Raw genomic sequence first — 19,050 nt, forward strand, 5'->3', positions numbered from 1 at the left:
CAGAATTATTAATTAATCCCACAATTTGCTAGTATTTTTCTTCGTGCTTCGATCGTAGCGTGTATGTGCTAGTGTAAATAGCATGGCGTATGTATGAATTAAACAGAGCACTAGACGGCGGCTACCTTGGGCGCCATGGAGATGTGGTTTCTCGTCTTCCTCTCCCTTGCCTCGTCCACTCTTCTCTTCCTCTGCCTCCTTCGCCGCCATCGCAGTCGGAAGTCGCTACCGCCTGGTCCGCCCTACATTCCGTTCTTCGGCAACCTCATTTGGCTCCGCCACTCCCTCGTGGACCTCGTCGCTGTCCTCCGCGACCTCAACGCCAGCTACGGCCCCGTCGTCACCCTCCGCATTGGGTCTGAGCCCGTCGTCTTCATCTCGGACGCCGACATCGCCCACGCAGCTCTGATTGAGCACAGCTCCGCTCTCGCCGACCGGCCTCCACCGCTGCCTGCCATCAGCTTCATCAGCGCAGGCCAGCATACGGTCTCCAGTGGCGGGAACGACCCCATCTGGCGCCACCTCCGACGCAACCTCGTGTCCGACATCTTGCATCCCTCACGAGTCAAGCTCTACACTGGGGGCCGTGAGTGGGTTCTTGGCGTGCTGGTCCGGAACCTCCGGGATCGGGCCGAAGTCCACGACGGCGCGGTCGTAGTTAAAGACAGCTTCCAGTTCGCCATGTTTTGCTTGCTTGTGCTCATGTGCTTCGGCGAGAAGTTGGACGACCGAAAGCTTAATGAGGTGAAGACGGAGACTCGTAGATTACTCCTCTACCAGGAGAATTTGTACGTGCTCTCCCTCCTCCCAAGCATCACGAAGTACCTCTTTCGAAACAGATTGAGGACGGCGAGGGAAATGTTCCTAAAAAAGAAGCAGGTGTACCTTCCCCTGATCGAAGCACGAAAGCAGAACAAGAAGCCGCTGGGATCGACGGCGGATAAGGAAACATCCGATAGATTCGTGCACTCCTACGTAGATTCTCTTCTGGATATGGAGCTATCGGAGGAGGCAGCTGGCCGGAAGCTGACCGATGACGAGATAGTGGCGCTCTGCTCCGAGTTCTTGAACGGGGGCACGGACACGACTTCGACGGCGCTGGAGTGGATCATGGCGAACCTGGTGAAGCACCAGCGGATCCAGACGAAGCTGCGGGAGGAGATCCTACGCATCAGCAGGTCGGACGAGGCAGTGAAAGAGGATCAGCTGCAACGAATTCCATACCTGAGGGCGGTGGTCATGGAAGGGCTGCGGCGCCACCCGCCAGGGCAGTATCTGCTGCCGCACAGAGCGATGGAGGACGTGGACCTGTGCGGCGGGCAGTACCACATCCCCAAGGGGACGGAGGTCAACTTCCTGGTGGTGGGTATGAACTGGAGCGAGAAGGTATGGGAAGATCCGATGGATTTCAAACCGGAGAGGTTCCTGGAAGGCGGCGAAGGGGCGGCGGTGGACATCACAGGGAGCAGGGAGATAAAGATGATGCCGTTCGGGGCGGGGAGGCGGATTTGCCCGGGTCTGGGGCTGGCCGTGCTACACCTCGAGTACTTCGTCGCGAATTTGGTGAAAGAGTTCGAGTGGGAAGCGGAAGGAGAAGTGGACTTAACGGAGAAGGAAGCGTTCACCACTGTCATGAAGACTCCTCTGAGAGCTCGTATCATTCCGAGGAAGCAGGAGACGCTTCATTAATTCTTCAACAATGTGCACGAGTGCTGCGTTAATTTATAAACTAAGAATAAAAGGAAGGCATTTGCTGTTGTCTTCCCTTTAATAAACAATTTAGTTTTCCTTGAACAGGAAAATGAATAATGTAATCACGATAAACTTTATTATGAAATGGTGTTTCGTAATAATCAATCATCGTATGCGATGACACTCGATGCGAGCAGTGACGCAAGCACTCACGTCAACCGGAGTTTTCCGGAATCGGCCTATAGAAACAAACCGAAATAGCGGTCCAGACGAACCGTTTATTCTTCTGCTCGGCAAGTTGAGAAACGCGTTTTATAACACATGTTTCCGGTTCGGTTCGACTGCAAGTGGGAGGCAACTTTGCTGCGGTCCACGTTATATTCAAAGATGATTTCCCATTTCGACGGTTCATGCTCTTGCGCGTTTGTGTTCTCTGTCTATAAATAGACAGGCAAGGCGAAGGCTGGTGTTCGGATCTCGCAAGGTTTTTGCAGCACGGTTTTCTCTTCGCCTTCGGCGCGGCCATGGGGAGACGTAAGTCGGCTTCTCACTCATCTTAAGCCTTTTCTTTCCTGTTGAGTTAGATTATTGTCAAATTTTGCCTGCCTTGGCAATGGAAGAAGGTCGAACGATTTTGCTGTCTTTGAATGAACAAGATCGAAGGATTTTCAAGTCCAGCGTTTCCTTTTTGTTGAAATGATGCATTTGCCCTAAATTACTTTTGATGCCTTCATAATTAACTTTCTGGCCACCATGATTCGGACATATGCGTTGCGTTGGTCTTGTCTTCTTCGTAGAGGCATTTTCTGTTGGTTATCTTTATTCACTTGTCACTATATCTTTATTGGCCATGAAAAGTAAGAGATAGCTCATAGATTCCTAGTTTCTCATTCTGAAATGAGTTGGCATAACCAATTTACTATTTTATAGTTTACTTGGATTCATATAATGGAAGATGGATTAGCTCTGGTAAAAGTCCAATATTGTGGTAACTGTGCAACACAGGTTCAGAGGAACAGGATTGTTTTCATTATTAATATTACTAGCGTTTTAGTTCATTAGTTTATCTTTATGAAGCAACTAGCGCAAGTTTAGATGGGTACTTCAGTTCCTTGTATTCCTGAATTTTAAACACACCGGCTCTTTTCTAATATCTTAACTGTTCTGAAAAAATTTTAGTTTATTTTGACAAATTGTGCTCTTACATGGTTTGGTAGCCAATGCACTAACATGTCCTTCTAGTGAAGATTATAATTAAGCGTGTTTTAGGGAGGATATTGCTTTTTTGAGTACAAATGAGCATCTGCCCATCAATAGTGGGCGTTTGATAAGTTCGAGTAAGACTAGATGTAAGTGGATATAGTTGCATTGAATTAGAAGCTTAAATCTAGTTTGCTGAATCATCAGGAAGGGGAAAAAGAATTGATCTGCTTGCTAGATTCAGAGATCTAAATAGACAGGAAGTTAAATGGTTAGGGGTTTTGAACAAACAAAATATAGAATCAAAACCTAAGAAGTTATTTGTTAGCACATATCTTAACTGAACAGCTCTGAAGTGAATGCATTAGTTGGTTGCTAATTGGTAGAGTTGGTAATAATATCTGTCCCTTGACCTGGTTCGATCCAAAATATGATGATGGAGATGAAATCTAAAAGGGAGACAAAAATCTAAAAGTGATACAACACGACTCGAATATAATAATAGATTGACACGAATTGAGAGGTTTAGGAGACAATGCATTTCATAAAACATTAATAACTTTAGTTAATTTTATACATATTTTAAATAAATATATAATTTTTTAAAATACTATATTATAATTTTTTATTGATCCAAATGACATGATTTGTTTATAATATGATTAATATGACACACACACAAATTCCCACTCTTATTAATTGGTCACTGCATATGAATGAGAAGTGCCTTTTACATGCATGATATGGTATAGATGTAGTGAATTAGCCATGGTGTGTGAATATGTGCTCAGTTTTCAGTTACTATGGTAATACATGTAGATAGATCAATGCTCTACTTATTCTAAAAGAATTGATTTTTGGGTGCTCTTGTTAACAAAGTGACTGATTTGATTGCTGTCCATACAGGTCCTGCAAGATGCTACCGTCAGATTAAAAATAAGCCATATCCAAAGTCAAGATTCTGCCGTGGTGTTCCAGATCCTAAGATTAGGATCTATGATGTGGGGATGAAGAAGAAAGGCGTTGATGAATTCCCTTTCTGTGTTCACCTGGTTAGCTGGGAGAAGGAGAATGTATCTAGTGAGGCACTAGAAGCTGCACGCATCGCATGCAACAAGTACATGACAAAGTCTGCAGGGAAGGATGCTTTTCATTTAAGAGTCAGAGTTCATCCCTTCCATGTTCTGCGAATCAATAAGATGCTATCTTGTGCTGGAGCTGATAGGCTCCAGACAGGGATGAGGGGTGCCTTTGGAAAACCACAGGGGACATGTGCCAGGGTGAACATTGGGCAGGTTCTTCTATCTGTTCGTTGCAAGGATGGCAATAGCCAGCATGCACAAGAAGCACTACGACGAGCTAAGTTCAAGTTCCCTGGACGCCAAAAGATAATTGTCAGCGGCAAATGGTATGCATAGAAATGAAAAAAATCTCTCTTATAACTAAATCTAGCATGATAATATATGGACTCAATATGTTGTATTGGCATTCTTAATTCATGTTATATCACAAATGCTTTAACATTAGGACTTGTGTTTTCGTTTGCTTTGTTTTTCTTGTAAGTCCAGCACTTATTTTCATAAATTCTGACATGAGAAAATACCAGGGGTTTTACCAAATTTAGCCGGGCTGATTATATGAAGTGGAAGAGTGAAAACAGAATCGTCCCAGATGGTGTCAATGCTAAGGTATTTTCTATTTCTGTGTATATGCAGCGTCATTACTGTCCGATGTCTCATCTCAAATAAAAATCATCTCTTCATTGTCTGGTTGATGCAGCTACTTGGATGGCACGGTTCACTTGCTGGCCGGGAACCTGGAAAAGCTCTACTGCAGCCGTCATCTGCTAAAGCTTCTTAGAATCTGTTGTACGATTAATTTCTTAATGGTCATACTGTAATGTCTGATTGGGACTGCTAAATAAAATTGAATTAGACTTGAGTTTTGATCCAATCATGTATTGTGGAAGGTATAGTCTTGGGACAATATTTCTCTGAGGGGAAAATATCTTAGAATTCCAGCTCCTCGTCCTTGTATTTGTACAAACAATTTAAGATATACAAATATAATATTTCCTTTTCACATGGTATCAAAATCCCTTTACTAGGTTATACTTTTTTAAATGAGGTATTTCCTTTAGGATTGTTTATTTCTAGCCATAAGCTTTGGCATTGCGTGGAGTATAATTCACTACGTCTAACTTGTATGTTTCGAACTCCTTTTTCATTTCTTTACGTTTGACCATCTATTTTTTCTTTTTTAAAACAAAAAGTCGTCGTTGCTGACAAGTCGACGAGATTATTCTTGCCAGCCATTTAAATCAACTCTGACCAGGTCGTTCTTATTCAATATTCGAATGGCTGCGGAAATCGTCCTCTAGAAGATGATGGCATTCAATGAATATCCACCATAAAAGATAAAGATTATATAAATATTTTTAAAATTGCAATTAATTTAAGCAAATTTAATCAAATAAAAAATATTTTTCATAAAAAGTCAAAGCTCACAATATCGATGTGATAATCTTGGTCTTCTTTATTATAGAGCTTATTTTGCTTGCCTGGTATCCGTTCGCCCATCGTCGTCGCAGTTAACAGCCGACATGGAGGGAGGAGGTCTGGCCGCCCAGCAGCCGGCGGTGTTAGCCCTCGGCAGGTCGTCGCCGTCCTTCCGCCTCCGAACCCAGAGCCTCAACACCCTCCGCCTCCGCCGCGTCTTCGACCTATTCGACCACGATGGCGACGGCGTGATCACAGTCCAGGAGCTGGCCCTCGCCCTCGACCGCCTCGGCCTCGGCGCCGACCCCGACGGGATCCGATCCGCCATATGCGACTACATCCCCCACGGCCGCGCCGGCCTGTCCTTCGATGACTTCGAGGTCCTCCACCGCGCACTCGGCGACGCGCTCCTCGACGACTCCGCCGAGTCCGAGGAGGGGGCGGATCTGGCGGCCGAGGAGGACATGAGGGAGGCGTTCCGGGTGTTCGACGAGGATAGGGACGGGTTCATCTCGGCGACAGAGCTGCAATCGGTGCTGGCGAAGCTGCAGCTGCCGGAGGGGCGGAGCATCAACCGAGTGCGGGAGATGATCTCCTCCGTGGACCGCAACGACGACGGCCTGGTCGATTTCGGCGAGTTCAAGGAGATGATGGAGGCCATCAACGGCGCGTGATCGACGGCCCTGATGCACTCTTTAGTTATTTCCTTTGTGGGGCCATAAAATTAATTATCCTCTAATATTCTTGATCGGGTTAATTCGATGACGCCCATAGTCCTCCATTGTAACTCATAAAATTTAGAGGATTCTGAATTTGGAGTATATTTTTATTATTTAAAAAAATTAAGAAGGATGTTTTACATATATATTTTTAAAAAATCTCTTTCATTAAAATTACTTTAATACAAGTTAAAATCATTTTAATATTAATTAAAATTAGTTTACAAAGCTAATCTAAGTCTAGTTAAAACGGTATAATTTAGTAAATTTAAAATAATTTTAATTAAAATTAAAATAGTTTTAAGTAATTTTCACTAATATTATAAAAATTTTAATCAGCTTTAAAATATTTTTTGTTTAATATTAAAATATTTTTGATTAATCTTAGAGTGTTGGATTGTTGGTCAGTAAAAAGGATAATTTGGTAAGAAATTTAGAATGAAGTTATTTTTATTATATATTTTTTCAAGTAATAAAGATAAGGACCACTCTTGTTTTTTTTACCTAAAAAATTAACCTTGACTATGCTGACAGAACTGATAATTTGTTGAAAAAAATAATTTATAATAAAGGGTGCAAAATGAAAAGCTTGGTTGAAAATATGGCGGCAATGCTTTTGTGCGACAATGTTTCTAGAGAGTCAAATTCAACGTGCACGATAGCAAGAGGTCACCAAAAAGAAATTGCCCACCACGCCACAGCAACGAGTAACGACGGAGTCCTCCCACACCACCTGCCTTTGACCTTCGGACGAGCCTCCTCATGAATGCGATTAGGTACGGAGATAACAAACGGCTCACTTACCTCAGGCCTCGACCACCATTCTCGTCGCGACTTTCGCTACGATTTCGGTTCGACCGGCCAAAATAACAGCTTCGACGCGTGACACGGCAGCCGAACCGAAGCGAAACCAGACACGACTTTTCCCTTCCAAACTAGACACAACACTAGGTTGGGGGGCCCACATGGGCCCCAGCTTCAAGCGGGCGAATTTATATCCTAATCCCTGTAGTCGTTTCTGTTGCCGGTCCTTCGCAGGCGCTTGATGGTTGCGAACCCTTTACAGAGAGAGAGAGAGAGAGAGAGAGAGATTGAGAGGGGAGCGTCTACGGAGATGGAGGTGGTGGAGGCAGGAAGGCTTGCCCTCCGATTTGGAGTGTCGGGTCATGGCAGCGGTTAAGGCGGCGGAGGAGCGGGGCGACCCGCCGCTTCTGCGGGCGGTGGAGGCAGCGCGTTGCTTCCAGGAGTGCGGGCTAGGGATTCCAAGCACTGAACTGGCTCGTGTCCTCGTTTCCAATCTGTGTTTCGCTAACAACAACCCGTCGCTGTGGAAGCTCCTAGACCAGGCGATGGCTTCTCGCGTCGTCTCCCCCATCCACACCATCGCCCTGCTCATGCCCAGGCAATAATCCGATCCTTTGACTCCTGTGAGTTCTCATTCTTGGTGCATTTTAGGAATTGCGCATTGCTTTCGTTGTAGGGTGATCCCCTGCCGACGGGAACAACCGGAGGCCTACCGGCTTTACCTTGAACTCCTGACCCGCTATGCCTTTTCCACGCTCTCGTTCGAGGCTGTGACTTGTAGAGACAAGTGAGCTCTTGACACCTTTTAGCTATTTGTTTGGTTACATACATTTTACATTTTTTTTTTTTTGTGAATTACCTTTGCTAGAATAGCCAGATCTCAGAGATAATCTACAGCCCCCCTCCCTGTCCTGTAGCTTTTACCATGTTAATAGGTTGTGGTTACAATGTTAGCACAATTCATTCAGAGTTATTAGATAAATAGTTCGATCTGAAAAAACCTCAAGAGTAAGCATATGCAAACATGGTATGATAAGGGAATTTATGTTTTCAGGCGTGTTGATCATTTTTTTATCGTGATAGTTTCTACCATAAGCAACCAAATCGAAAGTAACTATAGAAATGCCCTTCCGAAACTGCTTGTCAAATTAGATTAATTAAATTCCCTTAAGAATAGATAATTATTTTACTTCATTCAGGCATTCTATTATCTCAATAGTTGAATGCCATTTGTGCCTGCTTGCAGAGTGCTTCAGTGCATTCTGCCAGTCAATCCTGAAAAGAATCATTAAACTTGTTTCTCTCTAAAGAAAGATGCTTGAGATTTCTGCACTGTTAACAATGGCTTGATCTTTCCTTGAGAAGTAAAACAAAAGATAGGGTAAGTTGCTAATCTTGAATACAAAATCTTAAACTTAGACATACTAATATCTTCATCTACAACATATGAAATCTCAAACTTAGACAACAAGACAATGATAGGTAATTAAGGCTGGATAGATACTTACTGCTAGAAACTTACCACTGTATATAGTGCTCTAATTTCATATAGTTTGCAACATTTGTCCTTTATAGACAACCTTTTCTAGATAACGGAGACATAGATCTTATAGTCCTTAGTTCCCATTTACTAATTTTCTTGTCTGGTATCTAGGCTCATGTTGAAGTGTATATCTAGATTTTGATTGAGTAAAAGTTCCTAGCCTTCATTATAATTAATCCTTTGCAAAAATTTCACAGAATTACAAAAGCAATTGATGATGCTATGAAACTTTCAGAGACATACAAGGTTCAAGAGATGGATTTCGGCCATGTCATTGTTTTATTCTACTTTAGTATCATCTCAAGCTTGATTGATTGTTCAATCGAAGATTGTGGTTGCCTACCGGTATCAGCAGACAAACATGGCAGTGCATTTGTTAATGGAGGAAAACTAGCTACTGAGTTAGATGTTAAAAGTTTGAATGAGAAGATAAATGAGCGTCGTGATCATTTGCGCCAGAGTAATGCTTTAATGGCTATTGAAGTGGCTGAAAAGGTTACTTCAAACAAAAAGTCCAAAACTTTCCTGCGTCTTATAAGTATCAACATGTATGTATGATCGAAGCCTTTTGTGATTCAATCTTTTCTTTGATTATTACATGCATGCCTATTATCATCTAGAAAACACAAAAATATTTATTAACAACTTATTTTGGAACTAGGTAATGGTGATGAGAATTTTCATGCAAAAAGAATGAATTTATTGCTTTGAATTGTCATTTTCTTTAGTAGCATTGCATAAATGTTTTAGTTTAACTCCATATTTTGTGTTACTGGCATGAGTTGAATGGAAAATGCTAGCATCATGTAGGTTGTATGATAGCATCTTTTAAAGTGGCTAGTTTACTTCTTGTGTGCATGAGAGCAATTTCAGATATTGCTTCTGTTTGCTGTTAAAATAGGTTACAAGTTTGGCATATTCAAAGACCATAATAGTCAGGAGTGCAGTTTACTCCTGGTTGCTGTCATGTTTAAGATTCTTGTGCTGTGCCCAAGGGTCATCAATTCTATAATTTATATCAGAGCTTCTTACTTCTTAAAAATAGCTTAATTGTGACTTTGTGAGTGATCTATGCTTAAGAGCATCAACTGAACCGTACCTCAGACTCTCTGGTGTTTGATACACAGTTGATGTTTTAAATCAAATGGCTTAGAATGTCTAATATCAACCACCTTGAAATTTTAACTTAGCTTACATGAGGAACAATTTCAATTTGATTTCTTGATGTTTGATAAGCATTTTGTTGCGAGCACAGGCCTGAGCAGTTTAATGATCTGCTTCGGAGACTGCAAATTATAGATGCCAATCTATCAACAACATTACCTTCTCGGCTTGTTTTTGACAAACTGTCCACCAATATAAAGAAGGCAATTGGCAAGGAATTCCATTTGGACAAACATAAACTTCTTGGGGCTCTAGTTGATGCTCGGTCGTGTAGCTTGAATTCCCCCAACAGTTTTGGGGCTGGCAAAGATGCTTGTTGGATTCCTATTGATATCTTTATGGAGAATGCAATGGATGGAAAGAATCTATATGCCGTATCTGCTGTTGAGATTCTTGCAGGTGCTATTATTTTCATTTTTTTCCATTTGGTGTACTTGCTTTATTTTCGTTTGACTCTTTAATCTGTATATACGAGGATCTTCACTTACATTCTCCGATTCTGTTTCATTAAACAGAATTGACCAAGACCTTACAAGAAATTAACCAGGCAAGCTGGCAGGAAACATTTCAAGCTCTTTGGGTTTCTGCTCTCCGACTTGTACAACGAGTTAAGAGACATCTGTTTTTTTTTTACTTATTTTTACTTATTTATTTGTTGCTAATGTTTCAGCATAATTTATTTGTAAATAATTGTCTTCCTACTTGTACATATCTAGGATCGTGAGCCTTCAGAAGGGCCTGTTCCTCACCTCGATGCACGATTATGCATGCTACTTTCCATTGTCCCTTTGACAATTGCTGCAGTTGTCAAGGAAGAGGATGAAGGATCTTATCTTTCCAGCAACAGCTTTGTCAGAATGAGTTCACATGGAAATAGACAAAATAAGATTGCATCTAGAAGCCATGGCTTGATATCATCACTCCAGATACTGGGCCAATTTTCAGTGCTTCTCTCACCTCCTCCATCAGTTGCAAATGCAGCTAATAACGCAGCTACAAAAGCAGCCATTTTTGTGTCCAACCTAAAGTCTGGGAATAGCAATCCTAATAGTGGGCGTACTGATTCTTCTATAAAAGCAGGTTGGTATTTTTAGATTATCTAAGTAAATAATGCAGGATTAAACTGACTTTTTAATCACTTCCTATGTCATTTATTGAGATATTGATCTGGCAGTAGAAGGTTGCATTTTTTTTTCTCTTTTCATCTTGATTGTTATTTAAGATCTGGAAACAGTGTAGCAATTTTCTTTTAAATGAATTTACTTCATTTCAGGGATCATGTAGAGTATATATTACATGCACATCAGGGTCCAATGATGATCAAACTCCTACCTAAGGAACCGATGTCATCTTTCTCAGTTGCAAATACTATCCAACCTACAGTCTTTGATATTACTGGAAAAGGTGTTTTTCTAGATATAGAAGGAAATTAGTTAGAATTGACTGTACCCCAAGGTTCTTTCAAGTTCAGCTTGGCCTAACGTTTCTAGTCTGATTTATAATCCCTGAGCTCTATATTGTTCAGTTGAACTAGGTCAAGTTAAGGTCTGCTTCTGATTGGCTAATCAAGTTTTAGCTTATCCCATACAGTTTAATGTGGGTCCACTGGCCCACTTTACTGCAACTGTTCCTTGTTAATTTTATGGCTTGAACAGATGCTGAGTTTGATGATATGTTATTGTTTCTTTAGCCTTCTCAACAAATTTCCATTCATTGAGATGGAAAAATGTGTCAAAGAATATGGCTCTGTTGATCTGGCTTGATGCGGATCCTCTAGTCATTTGTTATTCTAATTAAGTTCAATTTGGCTTCTTGATGCTATGAACTGATAATCTACCACTCTGATCAATGAATTGTCTAGAGAAGGCTTGGTAATTAAATGTTTTCTCTATTCGTTGGTTATTCTAATTAAGTTCAATTCAGCTTCTTGATGCTATTAACTGATAATATACCACTCTAACCAATGAATTGTTCAGATAAAGCTTGGTAATTAAATGTTTTCTCAATTTATCTTTTACTATTTTGTTTTACACATGCAGTTGGGAACATGCTGCACCTTATAATTGAAGCCTGTATTGCAAGAAATTTGATTGATACATCTGCTTATTTTTGGCCTGGATATATTGTCCCATCTGCATTGTCAAAAGATTCAACTTCATTTCAAGAATCTCCTTGGTCAACCTTCCTTAAGGGAGCTCCATTGACGAGTTCTTTAAAGAACTCCCTTATGATGACCCCGGCATCAAGGTACAGGCATGGGGCATAAAGAAAAATTCTTTATTGAAAAAAAATTAACAATAGAAAAAGTGTCTTACTGTATTACTAGGTCAGAGCCATGCCCTGATTATAATGTGTATTCTTGCTAGTAGTTTATTATGAACTAGCCTCTGATGCCAAATGAAAGTTTGAAATGTTTGGTTTATTTATTTCATAGTTAGATGCACAAGAATATGAAAGATTATTTCATTTCAAAATAATTTTATCAATCTTTCTGATATTTATTTAGTGTAATCTTTTACTTCTTAAAATAACTTTTGGATTCACATTTTTTATTTGCATTGATGTTGGGCTGATATGGATCTCATGGAAACCTCAAACAGCTTTTTTTTGGGAATGCTTATATGACAAATGCAGTGAGTTTCTTTATTTTATTAACAACTTGATCATGACATTAGGACAAATGACTTTGGTATACTAATTGACTCCATCAAACTTCTTCTTATTCTGGTCACACTAAGATCACAGGTTATACTGTTCTTAAGAAAGAAACAAAGAAAATAAAGTTAGCAGAAGTATTAAGGACACCAAATGATGGGAAGGATATGCTTCATTTTCCAATGTGTAAAATTGTGTGTTGTGTGTGGGTATGGCATAAAGTATCATTCAAATTTCAAAACCATATCGAATTTATTTAGGGTCTATAGTGATTTTCATTTGTCATCTTGGTTTAGTCAAATTATGTTTGGTTAATGAGATTCGTGATTTTAATATTGTTGTTCTTTAGTTTGCCAGAAGTGGATAAAATGTACCACATTGCAGTCAATGGACCAGATGAAGAAAAGTCTGCAGCTGCAAAGATTCTTTGTGGTGCATCTCTTGTCCGTGGCTGGAATATCCAGGTCCGTGGTGCATCCCTTTGTCCTATCCATTACCATTATATATAATATATATATATATATATATATATATATATATATATAAAATATTTTGTGTAAAAATAAGTTTTTTAATAAGGATAAAAGAGGTAGTGTATGGTTTCCCTGTTTTAGATGCCTTGTGTCTGTGAATGCTCTATAGCTATTTCACCTTATTCTTCTAAATTTGGCTGAAGATAAGTGGACTATGACTATATAATAGTTTGTACTTATCCGTGCTCATACATTTCTCTTTATTATTGTTACAGGAACATGTTGTGCACTTTGTTTTTAAATTGCTAACTCCTCCTCCTGATTCATCTGCATCTGGGGCCAAGAATCATTTTATTGATCACATGCCTGTGCTAAGTGCTGTTTTATTTGGAGTTTGTTGTGTGGATACTGTTCATATCCTTTCTCTATATGGCATGGTGAGTGAAGCTGTTTTGTTCCCTATTGCTAGTCTCATGTATATCAATTTATTTCCTTATTAATTCTCTTGAATTCTAAATATGACTAAGGATATACGAATGGTCTTTTATGATATTAAATGTCATTGGTTCTTCCTCAGTAAATAAGTGACAACTGCAATCTGGAGAGAAGAATGGAGAAAATTTCATGTGAGATTTTTTTTATAACGTATGAGTTTTCTTGTTGAAGATCTAGCTATGAATAACTTAAACCCCACAAATACTGACTTGTTTATTCAATTAGTAACCTTTTAAGTCCTAGAGTTGATGGTTCATAGTATTCATTGGGTTGTCAATGGGCCGAGCATTGCTCACATTGATCATAGACTATGCCTAGCCTAAGCACAGGTCCGGTTAGCTCAGGTCATGCTCAGGCTAACCTACCTGATTATTAAAAAATAACTTTTTAAAAAAATTTAAAAGTACAATAAAAACATAAAAATAGAACTATAAAATAAAAATGTTTTTTATAAATACATATTTTTTATTTTTAATGTAAAAGAATATTTTTAAAAAAAACTTTAAGAGTTTATGAGAGTGAGATAGAAAATAAGCTTATGGGAGAATGAGAAATGAACAGGAGAATTAAGAGCTTGTAGATTGATTTGAATGAGATTGTGTTTGCATGAGGGATGTGGGAGGGGGAGAATCAGAGATTAGTGAAAGTGCCTATCTGATAATGAGAAATGACAGGTGAATGAAGAGCTTGAGGGATTGATATGAGAATGAGATTGGGGCGAACCGTACTGCCTTGCAATATTTGTTTCTCAGTATGTGCTGGCCCTGACCCTCCCTTTCCACACTTTTAAGTATTTGTTTCTTTCACTGCATGTTATATTCATTGCTCATTAGCATAATCTATGTATCTATGGTTACATTTTTAGTCTTCTATTAATTTGGATAAAATAATGTCTCCGGAGTGTATTTTTGGCTCTTTGCAAATATTGAACCATCAACTATGGAACATTGGTCAGAATCTTTCACTTTTTAGCTCATATTTCTGTATAATTTAAGGGATGTACACTGTATTTTGGTTTTTGTGGTTATGAAGAGGATTGTGTTCAGAGATTATTCAAATTGCTTCTGCCTAAATGTATCTCACATAATCTACTCCTTTCCACTGACTTAAGTTCATGATTGCTTCAGATTCCAGAGGTTGCTGCAGCTTTAATGCCTCTTTGTGAGACCTTTGGATCTTTGTCACCCCTTTCCACTCATCGATCAAACAATTCTGAGGAAATTTCTGTTCACTCTGTCTTCTCATGTGCTTTCCTTTTTCTTCTCCGCCTTTGGAAGTTCTATAAACCATCTCAGGAGTACTGTGTAGCAGGTCGTGAAGGTTCTGTGAGAATGGAATTAACTCTGGACTATCTTCTTTTGATGCGCAATAGTCGTATTGCTTTGAAAAATTCTTCTTCTACAAAAAGGGTGGATAATAATTTGGATCCCTTTAAATCATTACAAAGTCAACCAGTCTATATCGATTCGTTTCCAAAACTTCGAGCTTGGTATTTTCAGAATCAGGCCTGTATAGCCTCCACTCTTTCTGGTATGTGTAGTAAAAATCCTGCACATCAAGTTGCCAATATGATTTTGAACATGGTTTATGGGAAAACATCAAAAAGTGAATCAGTTTCTGGTAATTCCACACCAAACACCAGCAGCAGCATAAATGTTTCCACTATAACTACAACAGAAGAATCTTACCAGAGGCCAATGGTTCCTGCATGGGATATCTTGGAAGCTGTTCCTTTTGTTCTTGAAGCTATTTTGACTGCATGTGCCCATGGAAGGCTTTCATCCCGAGATTTGACTACAGGTGTGATATACTTATTTGTTTTTCACTCTTTTTCTTTTTTTTTTTTTTTGCTTGCATTTGCTCTCAGTGTTCTTGGTGCTTTAGGCCATTACTATTTTTTCATCCTGTCTAGTAGCAATAGATTGAAAGTACTGAAAAAAGAAGTTATGGCACTACCACATTTGTTTTAAAATTTTCAATATCACAGTAAATTGGTTACTAATTTTTCCTTTTTGTGAAGTTTTCATTTCATCTTGTTCCTCTACACTAACTGCAACTTTCTGTAGGTTTGAGAGACCTTGTTGATTTCCTGCCAGCTTCTCTTGCTACCATCATTAGCTACTTTTCAGCAGAGATTACTCGTGGAATTTGGAAACCAGTTCCAATGAATGGGACTGATTGGCCCAGCCCTGCTCCAACTCTCCTTTCTATTGAGTCTGAGATAAAGGAAATCCTTGCATCTGCTGGGGTGCATATTAAGAGCTCTTATCCTCGTATGTGTTCTATCCTTTGTTATCTGCTCATGATTTGTTGCTATTTCTAAATTTTATTGTTAAGCAGTGCAGCTTGCTCTACTTTTGTGTTTCTCCTTTTACTTTGTCTATTTCCATGGAAAATTGTTAAGAATTGATTTCGCTTGTGATAAGTTGAAACATCCTGGCAAATGCTATCATGCGATGCCCAAACGATCTGTCTTTCTTGGTGCACTGCATTTCTTATTTAGCAAGAGGGATTTCACAACTCTTGTTAAAGCTAACAGGCCAGTTGTTTTCTTAGTGTTTAATTAATGCTACTCTTGTAGACTATTTATGGAAATGTAATGTCCATCACAAAGTATAGTGATCCATATTTCTGAGCATCACCATGTCAACCGTGTATGCTGGCAAAAGAAAATAAACCTTTGAACAGGCTGTTGAATGGGCACCACCGATTTGTTATCTCAAGCGGTTAGATACCAGATGTAATCCCCTATGTCAAGTGATTGATCACTATGTAGACATTAAAAAAAAAATCATGTCTCCAACAGAAAATGCAAAACGACAAACTAATAGATCATAAAACCATAACTTAGATAAATGCACTCCTAAACTTTTTTTGTCTCTTTGGTTCTGTAATTTTCTCTGTTACCATTTTCATCTGAATGAAGTTCAAGGTTAGATTGGTAAATTTGCCATTGTGAATCTATAAACTTTCTTATGATTAGATTTGATTTGTTGATTGAAGATCTATTCTACAATTGTCTGTTTTCTAATCCTAAGTAATGACAAACTTTATCTCACAGATGGTTTGCCACCAATGCTCCCATTACCGATGGCTGCTCTTGTGAGCTTAACAATAACTTTTAAGCTTGACAAGAGCTTGGAGTACATCAATGGAATTGCAGGCCAAGCCCTTGAGAATTGTGCAACAGCCAGTACCTGGCCAAGCATGCCGATAATAGGAGCCTTGTGGACTCAAAAGGTGCGGAGATGGCACGACTTCATTGTCCTATCCTGCTCACGCTCTCCTTTTTCCACGGAGAAGGATGCTATTGCAGAGCTGATCAGAAGCTGCTTCTCTTCCTTCTTAGGTCCATTGGGTGCCAGAGAATCTCAATCTACCACCATGCGAGGAGTTACTGGTCTTTTGGGTCAGTTTATGGCTGACCAAGGTATTCAATTACCAATAGCGCCAGGTTTCCTCTATCTCCGGACATGTCGAAACTTTCATGCCCCCCACTTCTTCAATGACGTGATTTTCAAGCTGGTCATTGAGTATGCTCACAAACTAGCAATTGAATGGGGCTCTGGTGAGCCTGCCCGCCTAAAATCAAGCCGGACATCTCTTGCTACTGCAGCATTAGGAATACAACAGGCAGCAACACTGGGAGCAAGCCTTTTGTTTATTGCAGGTGGGGTGCAGTTAGTGCAGGTAGTTTATGAGGAAACAGTGCCAACACTGCTGCTATCTCCTGATGAAGCAGTGAAGCTTGGTGGTGCTGGACCAATATTAAATATTCTGCTAGGCTATGCTCTTGCCTATATGTTGATCTTGTGCGGTGCTTTGGTTTGGGGATTTGGAAACACATGCCCACACACATCAGCGTTCGCCGCAAGACGAGATCGGGTAATTGGGATCCACATGGACTTGCTAGCTGATGGCATGGAGGGAAATATAATGCTCGGGTGTGATCCAGCAACATGGAAGGCGTACGTATTGTGCTTTGTGGGTTTGCTGGTGAATTTTGCACCAGCTTGGATTCCAGAGATGAAGCAGGAGACCTTGCATAAGTTGGCCAGTGGTCTGAAGAGGTGGCAGGAGTGTGATCTGGCCCTATCTCTCCTTGAGTTAGGTGGTCCTTCTTCCATGACGGCAGTGGTGGAGTCTGTGCTGTGATCCTCTTAGTTTGTTTTCGCCAACTAGTCCTGTAAATATCTAGTTTGCCTGGTCTTACTCTCATTGCAGACTGGGACACAAGTTCATGGTCTCCTAACATCTGGTCTAGTTCAAGATTGTGTAAAGATCGAGTCACCAGAAGGAAACTTCATCAGATAACAAGGTCTAAAAGAAAACCTGGATCAGTTTGTGTCGGAAGAAACCCCAGATCAAGATTTGCTGACGCCTTGGTTTTTGGACCTGTACAGGTCTGAAAGAAGCAATTTATGATCATACCTGTTTAATTTTTCATAAGCTCAACGATCTTACGGATAGTATTTATAGAGTAGCATCCAGTCGTTGAAGGTGTAGAATCCTAGCCAAAAGTATTTGTTGAAATTGATTGATGCGACACTATTAAAAAACAGATATTGAAAGGCACTTTTGATCATGTAAACCCCAAAGTGTCTGTATCTAAATATGTTTGTTGTTGAAATCATTGCATTTACAAAGACGAGAATGCTCTATCCTATTCCCATTTACCTGGTGATCCAACACGGCACGGATGCACGCAATTTAATACAGTTTCAATGATCTCTAAGTTAGACAAGTTATTTCAATGAAAATTTCCTATTATTTGTGTATGTTATTTTCTTCCTTTTTTTGTTATTTTAATTTTATAATTCCTTCTTTCTTTGCTTTCTTTGGTATATTAATATTTATTATTACTTTGATTAACAATTATCAAATTGAAACGCAGATTATTAATCCTAATTTCTGTTTAAAAATAACTTAAAATTGTCATAAATATTTGTTTATCCTCCCTTCTAGTTAGGAAAAAAAATGTCTATCTTTACAAAAATGATTTGCTTTTAAATACGTGAACTTGAACTACAAAAAGTTCGATTGAACAATTGATTTGAATAAGAATTTACATTATTATTTACAAATTAAGATATACAAATAGTATATGTCTAATTAATTCTGAAAACGTAGCAACAACTTAATATGCATTAATGAGACTCATCAACTTTATGTGCATATATTAAATAATCCAATAAAATTAATTAATGATATTGTGAAAGTTTTCTCAGATATTAATTGTCACATATTATTTATATATTTCAAAATAATAATTATATTTTATTCAAACTCGATTCATGATAGAAGTAATTAGAAAGAGTTTTAAACTTAATTTTGCCCAAAAGTGTATTAATAAAATCTTGACCGGGCAAATATTATAGCGCCCATTCACGGAAGATGCTGTTTGATTAAAATCTAGAACCCGCATGCTTTTAAACCAAAGAACGGTTCAATGATTTCCGGTTGAATCGCCAATTTTATTTGGATAAAAACTAAAAAATCACTTTTAATTATTAAAATTATTTAAACATATCTTTTAATTAAAAAACATCCTATTATATTTTTTATTCTAAAATAAATCTATTTCTGCATTATTATAGCAGTTATTTTATAGCTTTATAATATATTAAAATAAATCAATTCAAGTTGATAAAAAACACTATATATAAAATATTTATATAGTAAAAATTATTTAAAATTAATTAAATATGTTTGAAATTTTTTACCAATAATGTAAATTTAACTATTTGATTTTTAAATATATTTAAGTAATTTTTATTAAATTCCAGTAATTTTAACTACGTCGATAA

The 19,050-nt window shown here is 38.9% G+C and overlaps 4 protein-coding genes across 4 annotated transcripts; all 4 read left to right on the top strand.

The window, feature by feature from the left end:
• Nucleotides 1–135: 135 nt before the first annotated feature.
• Nucleotides 136–1,689, top strand: LOC141837200 (cytochrome P450 89A2-like). The gene has a single exon (XM_074724643.1). It carries the CDS (start codon nucleotides 136–138, stop codon nucleotides 1,687–1,689), a length of 1,554 nt encoding a protein of 517 aa, XP_074580744.1.
• Nucleotides 1,690–2,122: 433 nt separating this feature from the next.
• Nucleotides 2,123–4,975, top strand: LOC141839132 (large ribosomal subunit protein uL16). The gene is made up of 4 exons (XM_074726801.1): nucleotides 2,123–2,226; nucleotides 3,799–4,300; nucleotides 4,499–4,580; nucleotides 4,672–4,975. The coding sequence occupies exons 1-4, from the start codon at nucleotides 2,217–2,219 to the stop codon at nucleotides 4,750–4,752; spliced, it is 675 nt and encodes a 224-aa protein (XP_074582902.1). The 5' UTR covers nucleotides 2,123–2,216; the 3' UTR covers nucleotides 4,753–4,975.
• A 447-nt stretch (nucleotides 4,976–5,422) lies between these two features.
• On the top strand, nucleotides 5,423–6,237 carry LOC141839343 (putative calcium-binding protein CML27). The gene has a single exon (XM_074727072.1). The coding sequence runs from the start codon at nucleotides 5,495–5,497 to the stop codon at nucleotides 6,062–6,064; it is 570 nt and encodes a 189-aa protein (XP_074583173.1). The 5' UTR covers nucleotides 5,423–5,494; the 3' UTR covers nucleotides 6,065–6,237.
• A 950-nt stretch (nucleotides 6,238–7,187) lies between these two features.
• On the top strand, nucleotides 7,188–17,858 carry LOC141840356 (mediator of RNA polymerase II transcription subunit 33A-like). Its single transcript, XM_074728321.1, is given in 13 exon segments — nucleotides 7,188–7,253; nucleotides 7,255–7,511; nucleotides 7,590–7,700; nucleotides 8,654–9,004; nucleotides 9,712–10,019; nucleotides 10,136–10,227; nucleotides 10,337–10,700; nucleotides 11,660–11,867; nucleotides 12,625–12,739; nucleotides 13,024–13,185; nucleotides 14,371–15,043; nucleotides 15,310–15,516; nucleotides 16,305–17,858. Coding segments are annotated over 13 exon segments (3,972 nt in total). The 5' UTR covers nucleotides 7,188–7,223; the 3' UTR covers nucleotides 17,399–17,858.
• The last annotated feature ends 1,192 nt before the right edge of the window (nucleotides 17,859–19,050 follow it).

This window comes from Curcuma longa, chromosome 11, assembly GCF_044706935.1.
Source record: "Curcuma longa cultivar G26 ecotype Majalengka, Jawa Barat chromosome 11, ITB_CL_G26_1.1, whole genome shotgun sequence".
Classification (NCBI taxonomy): Eukaryota; Viridiplantae; Streptophyta; class Magnoliopsida; order Zingiberales; family Zingiberaceae; genus Curcuma; species Curcuma longa.